Source organism: Pteronotus mesoamericanus, unplaced genomic scaffold (assembly GCF_021234165.1).
Source record: "Pteronotus mesoamericanus isolate MK-2021 breed Mesoamerican mustached bat unplaced genomic scaffold, CSHL_Meso_final contig_1271, whole genome shotgun sequence".
Classification (NCBI taxonomy): domain Eukaryota; kingdom Metazoa; phylum Chordata; class Mammalia; order Chiroptera; family Mormoopidae; genus Pteronotus; species Pteronotus mesoamericanus.
In genome coordinates this window covers 1-12,673 of record NW_026555059.1, presented here as the reverse complement: position 1 = coordinate 12,673, position 12,673 = coordinate 1, and the positions used below count along the sequence as shown (strand labels likewise).

Sequence of the window (12,673 nt, the reverse complement as noted above, 5' to 3'; positions counted from 1 at the left end):
AGAAAAAATTTTTTCTAAATCAGTTTAGCCCATCATAGCACCTCTGCATTTTGAACTGGTGAATGTTCAAGCTACAGTAATAATCAGCAACAAGTATTCAATTATTTAAAAAAAAATGAGAACAATGGGATGTCCTCTCTACACTAGAAAATCCAGAGGTGCACTTAAGGAAGCATAACCAGTTCATCTTTATTTCTGATATTCCCCCATTAATATTAATGCCACTTCTTGGAAGTCTTTACAAGTTGTTCTGATCTATTTTGAAGTTTTAAAATCTATTCTGGAAAATGTTTTAAAGAAATAACAAATAGAATCTTTACAAGGGTTTTCTAATTAATCCAACACATTTATTTTTTAGTTTGATGTATATAAAGTCTATTACATACATACATTATGTTGAACATTTTGGTGGTTTATTATTTCCATATTGCATAAAAACTAGGGAAATCTCTTTTAACAACTAAAAAATCTAGTAGCAAAATGGTAATAAAATAAAAAATAATCAACTTATAACAAATGTCAATATATTAAAAGTACTCTAGTAACATATTTTGAATATTAATGTCATTTTAAATAATTAAGGAAGCTACTTGTTTGCTTGGAGGAGACCCACACACTACAACATGTAAATTGAAAGTATTTGTATAAGAGAAAGTAGACATGGAGACATTTACCCTAAATTCCATACTCACCAGAGTCTCTATGAGTGGTTTCACCCCTGGATATTCTGTTGATATCAGGGTCAGTAGGAACTCCCTCTGCTCTCCTGGCAGCTACAAATTGGGTCAGTCTACCCTGGAGAAGTGGTCTGTGAACTAAATTAAAATAATTATCTCTGAACTTTTAAGGGATTCCACCCTCCTAAGGCCACACCCACTTCCTGAGGTTGGCCGATGTCTTCAGAAGGAGATGACATGGCTGACTAGGTTACACAGAGAGATGTAGATTAGGTTAAGAATGTATAGGAAACAACACTGGGGGCCTGACACCCTAATAAAATGTAAGTGTGTTTTGCCGTAAATTGTATGAAACTTAGATTTTCTTTCTCACTTTTTATTGTTGTTATAGATACAGTCTTGGTTACATAGGGAAAAAAAGAACAAACAAGAAAGAAACACACACACACGAAATACACTTGGCCAAATTTCTTCCTAACTACACTAATTATAGATTTCAGGAAGTTTTCTAATTATATAATCATGCTATGTTAATAATGTAAATTATGATATTTTTTCAACTTTATTTCTTTCCAACTATTATATTTCATTTTCTTGTCTAATTGCATTGAATTGGACATCATAATAGTGTTAAATATAGGTGGTAATAGCAGATATTCTTATTTCCTTCCTAATTATTACAGGGAAATTTTCAAATTTTTCATTAAATACTATACTTGCTAGAATTTTTTTAGGTAATTTCTATAAGATAAAAATTTATTTTCCTCTTTGTTAATAAGTATTTAAAAAAATAAATGGGCATTGAATGATATCAAATGCCTTTATTCAGTTCTTTCTTTTCCAGTATAACCAATTCCTTGCATAATATCCTGTTTTAAATGCCCAGGTTGAGTTTATTTTTGTTTTTTAGATTCTTACAGATATAGCTCCCTTTAATATTTTTAAAGCCTCAAGAAAACAAGTTATAATGAGACACAGCACCATGTAGCAAATTATACCTTAAAAAGATGAAATAAATACAGTAATCTGTTCTAAAGCAAACTAAGGGTGCCCTGTTTGTGTTTCCAAGATGAGAACATAATTTTTTTTCTCTCCTCCCCTTTTTTTTTTGGTCAGAGATTTTGATTTATACATAACTATAAGCTGTGAATTAATAAGTTTGAAATAGAGTGTTTTTAATGTTATCTTTACAAACTAAAGGTTTTACAGACATATGAAGGACTGCATTCCATGACCTGCACTCCCAGTTGATGTGACCCGATCATTTAATTTATATGAAGCACTTGTTTTCACCTTAGTATGGTTTTTGATGTCTAGGGTGAACCAAAACAAGATAACTGAGCCCTCTCCCCTGGGAAACTTACAGTGTAAAAAAGGAGATAAGGCAAATATAAAACAATTTGGGAGACATGCCTGATTTAATTACAAGATTTAACAAAATACAACTCAATGTTTAATTCATTAAATTATTTAAATAGTAATTTTTTTTACAGAAACATATTCTGAGCTTCATATGTTTTTAAAAGTTTTCTAGTGGCCTCATAATAAAAGTAATTAAAAATATTTAAAATAAAATTTAAGAATATATTTAACCTAAAACAACTAAAACATTATGATTTCAACATATTACTATTAAAAATATTAATGAGATATTTTACATTCCTTTTTTTACTAAGTTTTTGATATTCCACATGCATTTTATGCTTAAACACATCTCAATTCAGACTGCTCACAATTCAAATGCTCAGCATCTGCATGTGACTTACCCAACTACACAAAACAAAATTAGACAAACCACCATCTACAAGGGAAACACCTTGTTTCCAAATCCTTAGCTGACGGAACAATTTCAAGTAGTTCTAGGAAGATGGGGTGGGTAGGAACCCACCTTCTTTCAATTCCAACAGATGGCCATTATAAATGGTCTTATGATGACAGTTTTAGAGGAAAAATTGTCAAAGTTAACCAGGATGGTTACTTTATAGGACAGGATTCATTGGTGGATGTAATTTGATATCATAATGACCACCAGTGAGGGACTTTATTATCTGGAAAATGTGGAGACTGAATTTCATTATTTAAGCCCTTGTGTAGAATCTCTAAAGACTAGACAATTTTCTTAAGGTTTTGAAGTACAGTTTTAACCAGAGATTAGGTTATGGTAGCTGTAAACAGGAACTCAAGTCATTTTGATTGGATTTTCATAATCGCTTAATCTATTTAAGGGAACAATAACAAATACCTGCTGCTGGTAAATAATTAAACTATTTTATCTGATGCCATTATTTGATCTTACATTTTTATGCCCTCATAAAGTGATTTGATGTATGCTTTTCAGTGACCCTTGATTATAAACCTAAACTGTAAAAACTACAATAGGTCTTTTGCATGGGTTTTTTTTTCAAGTAGACTACTTTTTAGAGCAGTTTTAGGTTTAGAGAAAAATTGAGAGGATGATAAAGATACGGCCCCTGCTCTCACACATGCATAGCCTCCCCCATTATCAACATCTCCCAACATAGTATATATTTGTTACAATTAATGAACCTACAATGACACATCTTTATCATCCAGAGTCCCATAGATAAACCTATAGTTTACCTTAGTGTTCACTCTTGGTGATGTGTATTTTATCGGTTTAGGCAATTTTTAATGAGATGTAATCATCATATTAGTATCAAACAGAATAGTTTCACTGCCCTAAAAATCCTCTATCCACTGCCTAAATTCATTACTTGAATATTCCTTTTTAAACAGTATTGTTTTAATAATACAATTAAAAATAAATATTTTCTGGTATAAATTTAAAAAACTGTGAGTTCTGTTAGAAAGGTTGAAATGGTTTATAAGCACTTGGCATGTATATGCTTTATTTTAAAGAACTGGGTTTTTTTTTCTGTTTGTGAACATTTTTTAAGTTAAAAGCGTTTAACCATACAAAAAAAGTTTGAATGACTTTGAAGATAAATTTACTACTCAATAGCAGAACCATCTATGGGGACTGAGTTTTAGGTATGAAATTGTAAAATCATTGTAGATCATTGGATCAGTATTCTGAAGCATAAATTAGTTGTAGTGACTAAAAAAACTTCCTCAGTCGCAGAGCACAGTGAATTCATAGATCAAAAGTTTGGAGTGGGTTAATGAACTTCCCTGAAGCATTGTTTAAACCTCCTTTAACTATGAAAAACAAGAATAAATCAAAACATTTTTGATGAAATGGGTCAGACTGAGAAGTGTCTACTTGGGATCAGGGTCCTTTCAACTCTGGGTCAATACTTTAGAGAGATTGACCCTTTCTATGACCTGATTTTCACATCCTCCTAATTTATTCTTCTTAATAATCCTCTTGACTCTGTATCTAGCTTGCCATCATCTCATTTTGGCTTCTCCTGGTAATAGATTTATTTCTATCTTAAGGTTGTGGTTGAATTTCAAGAAGAATAGAAGTATGAGCAATATGCATTTTTCATTCATTCTTGTATACTTCTTTGTGGCTTGACTTTATGTCCTTATTCTTTTTATTTTTTTCCCCCTAACTCAAACACACACACACTCACACTCACACACACACACACACACACACACACACACACACATACTCACCCTTAGGGGAGGGAGGTGGAAATAAATTATTAATATTGAACATACTGATTTAAAGGGCTTTTAAGTTAGTAATGGTAAGACTTTGTTATATTCATTGCAAATATTTTTTCCAGCATGCTGTTTTTTATTTGTTTACATTTACTTGGTGATTTTTCCAATTTTTAGATTTAGTAGGTCATCTAGACTTATTAAACCACACCCTCATTTTCTTCTGATTTTAGGTTCACATTTAATGGTTTATTTCATCTGGAATTAGTTTTGGCATTTGAATATATATTGGATTGAATACAAATTAAATTATCTGTTTAAAATATAAATATTATTTTGATGAAATATATTTTTTAGAATAAATATACATTAAATGTACATTATTTGAAAATTTTGCTATTTGGCTTTTGAATTTGATTTCTTACAAATAGCCCCAAATCATTTACTGAAAACCCTGAAGGATCTGATTTACTCAAGTAAATGTAGTGGACAGTGTCTGAATTGAAATGAGAAATCTTAGTGATGGGTCCTATAACCAGAGATGAAATTCCATCTCATTTGATCTTTATATAACCTTTCCAGTTTTTCAAAGCACTGTATGTTTTATAAACTTTCCTATCAGTTGAGTATAAGGCACTATAATAGTGGATTAATGTAGCCCAGGTGTCCCCAACCAGTCTGTGGCCTGTTAGGAGATGCACAGCAGGAGCAGTGGGCTGGTGAACAAGCAAAGTTTCATCTGTATTTACAGCCGATCCCCATCACTAACATTACTGCCTGAGCTCTGCCTCCTGTCAGATCAGAGGCAACATTAGATTCTCATGGGATCATGAACCCTAGTGTGAACTGCACATGTGAGGAATCTAGGTTGCACACTCCTTCTGAGGATCTAATGCCTGCTGATCTGAGGTGGAGCTGAGGTGGTGATGCTAATGCTTGGGAGCAGCTGCCTTATCAGTGGGTAGCAAGTGACAATAAGCTGCATCTAGTGTCAGGCTATAATGCCATTCCCCACCATCCATGGAAAAATTGTCTTCGATGAAACTGTTTTCAGGTGCCAAAAAGTTGGGGACCGCTGGGTTAGAGTGTCATACGAATACACCATAGTTGAATGTTCGATCCCCAGTCAGGGCACACAGAAGAAACAACCAATGAGTGCATAAATAAGTGGTGGAACAACAATTTGATGTGTCATTTTCTCTCTCTCAGATCAATAAATTAAAAAAATTAAAAGCCATTCTGAAAAGGATACATACTTGACAATTGACATTTTATGACATACTAAAAATGGCAAAATAGTGGAGACTTTAAAAAGATCAGTGGTTGCATGGATTTAGGGGGTGAGGGGAGAGGTAAAAAGGCAGACCACAAAGGGTTTTTAGGACAGTGAAAATATTCTGAATGATACCATAAGGATGAGTACATGTCCTTAAACATTTGTCCAAACCCTTTGAATGTATAACATTAAGAGTGACCTTGATGGACTCTTGTGACAAAGATGTGTCAGTGTATGTTCATTGATTATTACAGATCTCCCACTCTCCTTCAGGGTGTTGATAGCCGGCAGAGAATGTTGATATGAGCAAAGGGAATATATGGAAACTCTTTAATTTGGGCTTAATATACTGTGAACCTCAAATTACTCTAAAAGTAAGGTCTACTTAAAAGTAATATGAGGTCTAACTACTACATGTGAATTTATTAAACTCATACTTTGTCATATGCCTCAAAAAGTAATCTATGTATTTTACATTCACATTGAAATAAATATGGCAGACCATAATCAATGCTGTTAATTTTTGAGTTTTTATTTATTTATTTTTAGAGAAATGAAGAGGGAGCAAGAAAGAGAAGGAAACATTGACGAATAAGAGAAATATCGACCAGCTGGCCCTGACAATCGAACTGGTGACCCCTTGGTCTATGCCCAGCCTACTGATTCACACCGGTCAGGGCGGATTCAATGGGTTTCTATAAAAAAATGATAAAAGATGTGATTAAAATCTGTTAATGGATTATAGAAACATGAGTTTTGAGCCCAATCACATTATTCTGTATTTCAGAAGGGGAAAGGCTGGAAGCATTTTCTCACAGCATCTGAATAGAGAATCACAGTAAAAAAAAAAATATATATATATATATATATAGTTTTCAAGTGGTATTCTATTATCCCCAACTATTTTTTGAGTACTGGTTTCACAGGTAATAATTTCTAGTAAGTGGTGAGAGCAGGAAAAGAGCGGGTACCAGTAATGTGTTTCCTAATGTTTGCTAAAGGAATAACATGGATCCTTGTACTGGAGGCAAAACCTTATTATTACAAGTATATTCATTCATATTTTTGTCCTATCCACTCACCTATATATCTCAGACTACAAAGTATAATTCACTCAGTCATTTCTAAGTATCAGTGGCTGTTTTCTTACTATTTCTAGTGGCAGGAGTCTCTCAACCTCGCTGTGTGTGTATGAGCGCTGAGTGTAGCAAATAAGGTTCAGGAAATAAGGTAAAGAAAATTAAAATCTGGCCACTCCCATCTAGGTCACCATCTTTATTGGCTTCCCAGAGCTGAAATAACAAACCGCCACATGCCAGGTAGCTTTAAACAACAGAAATTTATTCTCTCATAGTTCTAGAGGCTAGAAGTGTGGTATCAAGGTGTGGCCGAACCTCTCTGCCCCCACAGCCTCTGGGGGAGCATCCTTTCTTGCTTCTTCCATCTGGTGGCTCCTGGCATCCGTAGCCTGTGGCAGCAGAACTGCAGTCTTGGCTTCTCTATCTACAAGGCCTTCTTCCTGTGTCTCGCTGCCTCAAGTCTCTATCACCATTCTCTTCTAAGGTCACTAGTCATTCGTTGAATTTAGGGACAGGTCTAAATCCAGGATGATCTGAACTTCACTTACTCAAAATTAATTGCACCTGACAAAACCTAATGTCCAAGTAAGTCACATTCATCACAGGTAAAGAATGTTAGGACTTGGAGGTAATTTTGGTGGGGGGGAGGGGTTGGAATAATTTAACTCCCTATATCCTCCAACAAAATGAAAGAGGGTTGTTCTGAAATTCCAAGGATTCAGTTTTTCCTGAAAAAAAAAAGAGAAAAGTAGTTTATTCCTGGTATGTATGTACAGTACTCCCCTTTATTCTATGAGAAATACATTCCAAGACCCCCAGGGGATGCCTGAAACCTCAACTAGTACCAAACCCTCTATATAGTATGTTTTCCCCTATACAAAGATACTCATGATAAAGTTTAAACTACTTCTGTATTTTTGGCCATTATTAAGTAAAATGAGGGTCCCTTGAACACAAACACTTTAATATTATGAGAGTGGATCTGATAACCGAGACGGCTACTAAGTGACTAAGAAGCCGGTAGTGACTATGGCTTGGATACTCTGGGCCAAGGGATGAATCATGTCCCTGGAAGGACAGAGAGTGGCAGTGGTAGATTTCATCAGAGCAGCATGCCATTTAAAACCTAGGAATTGTCTCTTGATGGAATCTTCCATTTAATGTTTCCAAACTGTGGTTGACTTCAGGTAACTGAAACTGAGGAAAACAAAACGGTCGAAAAGAGGGAGACTACTGTATGGAGGTTATGGGCAGCTAGGAGAGAAATTGTTGATGTAAAGTTTCCAGTATGTGAGGGATTATCCAGCGCGTTCTTCAGGGTTCTTTTCTACAACTAGGATTACTAGGTCAGAGGCAGACACATTGTTAGAGATTTTAATGCGTATTTGCACACCATCCTTCACGAACCTCTAACACTCCAAGGATATTTGACAGTACTCACTTCATACTTTCAGCCATATTAGATAATACTATTCCTTAATATTTTACCTATTTCATATTTAAATAATGATAGTTTGCTTGTGTGCCTTTCTTTACTGTAATGGAAGGTCATAATTTTAATAATAGAAAATGTTTAAAAAAACCCATCAGAATTAAGTACTACAAGAATAGGTGTACAACATTGATCTATTCAGTTTAGATAATTAAATCACACCTATAGAATATTTATAACCATAAATACCTACAAAACTATTTGTTATTTTTTTTTCCTTCCGTCCAGTGAACAGTGTATTTATTGTGTGTTACGGTGCACGGGGGAAGAGGTAACAGGAGGGGGCAGGGCCTGGCTCCAGGGAAGTGGCAGAGGTGGCTTCTTGGCCTCAGGCATTTGAGCCAAGGTCTGAAGGAACGGCTCTAACAAAACACAGGGCCTCCAGGGTGGCTGGGTGCTGTGGGAGTTCGGGGGTGCTGTCCGAGAAGCCTTGGAACAGACAGGTCACGGTGGAGGACTAGCCCGGCGTCTGAGCTGCATGCTGCCCTCCACCCCCGGGGGCAGGCGCGCAGTGTCCCCAGGCGGCTCCCGCGTTGAGTGCTGCCTCACACAGGGTGGGAGGGCTGGTCTTGCCCTTGGCACTGCGGCGCATGCTCTGCAGACTGGGCAGCGGCCAACCACAGTGACGGAATTGTCCCGGTACCGGGTGACATTTCGACTGTGGACGTCCTAGATTCTGGGCTGGTGGGTGGATATCCCAGTGACGGGGTAGGGGGATGGCGCCGCAGCCTAAAGTCTACGGGAGTTATTTGAAAGGTATGTAGTATGGATCCGGCAGCATATTTTTATAAAAACAGCTTTTCTTTTTTGGAGCGCCTCATTCTCATTACCAAAAATATTGTACAATATGAAAAAAGGAACAATAATTTAAAAACTCACACCAACACGTTATCATCATAAATAAACGCAAGGAGTTTAGACCTTGAGAGAGTTCCTTGTACAGTTCTGGCTTGTGTCTATGTATATGATGAAAAAGTTGAACAGTCCAAAATTACTTCATATTTACTTAATGCATTATAATTTGTAAATCGTCTTATTCATTTAGAGTTTCTTAAGATTCTATTGTGGGACAATTCATATAATAAATTACTTGTTGGAGACTTAGTAATAAAATTTTAAAATAGAAGTGGGAAAATGGATTTTTTAAACAGTTAAAAAGCCTGACGCTGTAAAAAACAAAGTCACCTTTTCAGTCATGGTATCCTGATAGCCCATTTGAGTTTCATCAAATTGCTTTCACCAAATCATATGTATTTTTTGCACATATCTTAGCTCTCTCAACACAGAATAAAATAGTCATTCACACTTCTATCCCAAATGCCACCTTAACCTCTAAAGACTGGGGAGAAACTGAGCAGAATTGAAACAGTTGAAATAGCCATCCTGAGGGTGAGAGAATTTCAGATTCCAGACCATAGGAAAAGACTGAAATTAGCACCGAAGAGAAGGACCTGTATTCAAATACCGCACTGAAATGAAGTCAGATGTGGGAGCAGGACTGGAAGTAGAATGTGGGACCCAGAAACCCAGAGGAAATTTTGCCATGTGGACGTTGTTTAAAAATCAACGCTGAGGATGAACCTACATCAATGGGTGGGGGGAGGGAGGTAAAGAGATTATTTCCGTACATTCCAGAGGGAATTAATCTAATGAAGCCTGTGGGAGTCCCTCTAGGCAGTCTTCCCCACCGCAGAAACCTGATCAGGGCGGAGCTTCAGGGATCCTTTATAAAGGCCGCTCAGAAGCCACGTTCACTCTGCCTGGAGGCCTCTGACCTTGGCTGGACTGTGGGAAACTCGGAAAGTTACCACAGGCGTCCGCCACTGAGCCCAGACAACAGAGAAGCCCTGACGCAACGAGCACTGATGAGACGAATTATACAATCACCAGGTGGGCACACACCTGCAGCAGGATGAGTTCTTCTTTCCTTAAAAAATAAACATAATAATTTAATTTAACTGTCAGCTGGCTTAAGACTTTTCTAAGAAATGTAACTTTTCTAATTAATTAAAATGATGTCGTTACTTTTAATTTACTCTTGAGCTATAAAATTTTAATGTTGTTTTGACAGTTACAGATTTGCATAATTATTTTTTTATTTTTTATTCCTTATCAATACAAATTTGATACCTAGAGGGAAGTTCTAGAATTTCTATAGTTTATTTTGGCATGAAACATAAAACTTAATTGGAAAACCTTGTTTTAGAACAGTAAAAGTGACAGAGGCTTAAAAGTGAAGAAAAGTTAACTGAATAAAATTGTAAATATTGCATAATCCTCATTTGATCCTTGACATTTGAAGGGAGAAGCAATCTACATAGCTCATAAGAAGGCATTCACTCCTCCACACTCCAAATAATTATCAATTAGTCATTTACTGTAGGTTTAAGATTCATTCATAAAAAATACCAGTGTGGAGTGCATGCCTCCCTAGATTGTTTCATTTATTTCCAGCTTGTACCTTCTGCATGGGCACCCGAGTGCACTTAGAAGGTGGCCCCTCTCGAGGCACTAGAGAGCAACAGTCCTTTCCTTTTAAAACAGTTCTCTTTTCATTTCATTTTTTTGCTCTCCTTCCCCAGGGCCATTTTCTTACATTGACCCAGGAGTAGCCAGTTGTCACTGTATTTAAGACAGGCCCTGGTGAGATTTGGCAAAAGGCAGGATAGAATGAAAGGCAACAGGATGATTTTGAAGAGTGATAATGGAGCATATGATCGGTAAACATAAATTTCACTTCAGAGGTAGACAATTTTTCATTTCTTTTGTTAAGGTGAGTCAGTTACATGAGGAACATATATCAAGTGGATTGTGATTTTCTCATTCTTTTCTTGTCTTTCTCCTCAGAAATACTGAATTGCATAGAGTGCAAAACTTCTAAAAGAGCTCAACTGCTGTCTTAAGAGTGAAAATACTTGAGTCTGCTGTGGTGTCTGCACAACTGGGACCTTGTAAGTGGCCCAAAGTCCTGGAAATGGCATCAACTAATGGCCAAGACCAATGGCCCAAAGAAGACATTGCAATCTTACTGGACCGCCTAGAGAATAATCTCCCATCCAATGACAGCCACACATTCAGAACAACCCAGTCACATATGGACTGGGAAAGAGTAGCTTTTAAAGATTATTCTGGAGAAATGTGCAAACTCAAATGGTTAGAAATTTCTAACAAGATAAGAAAGTTTCGCACTTTGACAGAATTAGTCCTGGAAGCTAAGGAACATCTTAGAAATCCTTACAAAACAAAAAAGCTCAAGGCACACCCCGACTTACCCACAAAGCCCCTGAGTGCTTACCTCCGCTTCTTCACCGAGAAGAGGGCTCAGTACTCCCACATGTACCCTGAGCTGAACAACCAGGAGCTGACCAAGGTCCTGTCTAAGAAATACAAAGAACTCCCCAAGCAGATGAAGCTGAAATATATTCAAGATTTCCAGAAGGAGAAACAGGAGTTTGAGAAGAAGCTGGCTCAGTTTAGGAAAGACCACCCTGACCTTGTCCAGAACTCTAAGACATCCGTTGCCCCCAAGGGGAGCCCAACCAAAGCCCAAGAGACGCTTCAGGAAAATGTGGAAGAAGTGGAATCCCCCTCAGAAAAGGATTTTCCTGACGTGATGAAATTCCATGGAGAGCCCAAGAAGCCCCCAATGAACGAATACCACAAGTTCCACCAGGATTTGTGGTCAAGTAGGGAGCTGCGCGACCTGCCCCTGAGGGAGCGCATGGTGGAGATTGGCAGACGCTGGCAGCGCATCCCGCAGAGCCAGAAGCAGCATTACAAGAAGCAGGCCGAGGAGCTGCAGGAACAGTACAAGGTGAACATGCATCGCTGGCTCAAGACTCTGTCTCCTGAAGAATACGCTGCTTACAGAGAGAGGACCTATACTAAGCGTAAGAATGTGAACATGAATGAAGGCCCGGACCCCAAGATCATCAGGACAGATGTGCACTGTCCCTCAGCAAAGACTCTGCAAGAAGGACTGCCACAGGAGCAGGGGCTTGGGGCTCCAGAAACAGAATCTCTAGGGACTAGTGGGGTCCATTGCCATGCCTCACAGAGATCGGAAGAAAATAAGGAAGATGGGGAAAAGGCAGAAGGCAGTAGCTCCTAAGACTCCAGCAGAGGGGATGAAGATGAAGTCTCTTGAGTACAGCAGCTGCAGCTCATCTTCCTCAGGGATCACCTCTGACTCAGGCTCCAACTGAGCTTTGTTCATTTCTGAAATGGTAGGACAGAGAACTTCCCAACAAAAGTCCATGACATTTATGTCATATTGAAGGTCTTCCTTTCCCTTTTTATTTCTTTGCTTCTTCCCTCATTTGTCCTACTCCTCAATACAGAGTAGAACAGGTTGGGAAGAAGGAACATTGAAACAGCTCTGTTATTTCAGGTTCATAAGCGTGGGAGGAGAGGGTCCTGCTGGGAGAAGAAATATGTTATGAGCATGTAGTGGGTCCCCCTATACCATCTTTACCACTCCCCCAGGAACTCCTTGTAATGAAGGCTCTTGAAACAAATAGATGATTGGTCTGTGGAGGTCACACTGCATTAGACT

At 37.6% G+C, this 12,673-nt stretch overlaps 1 protein-coding gene across 1 annotated transcript; it reads left to right on the top strand.

The window, feature by feature from the left end:
- The first annotated feature begins 11,092 nt into the window (after positions 1–11,092).
- Positions 11,093–12,229, top strand: LOC129083608 (upstream-binding factor 1-like protein 1). Its single transcript, XM_054589430.1, has one exon. The coding sequence runs from the start codon at positions 11,093–11,095 to the stop codon at positions 12,227–12,229; it is 1,137 nt and encodes a 378-aa protein (XP_054445405.1).
- Positions 12,230–12,673: the final 444 nt, after the last annotated feature.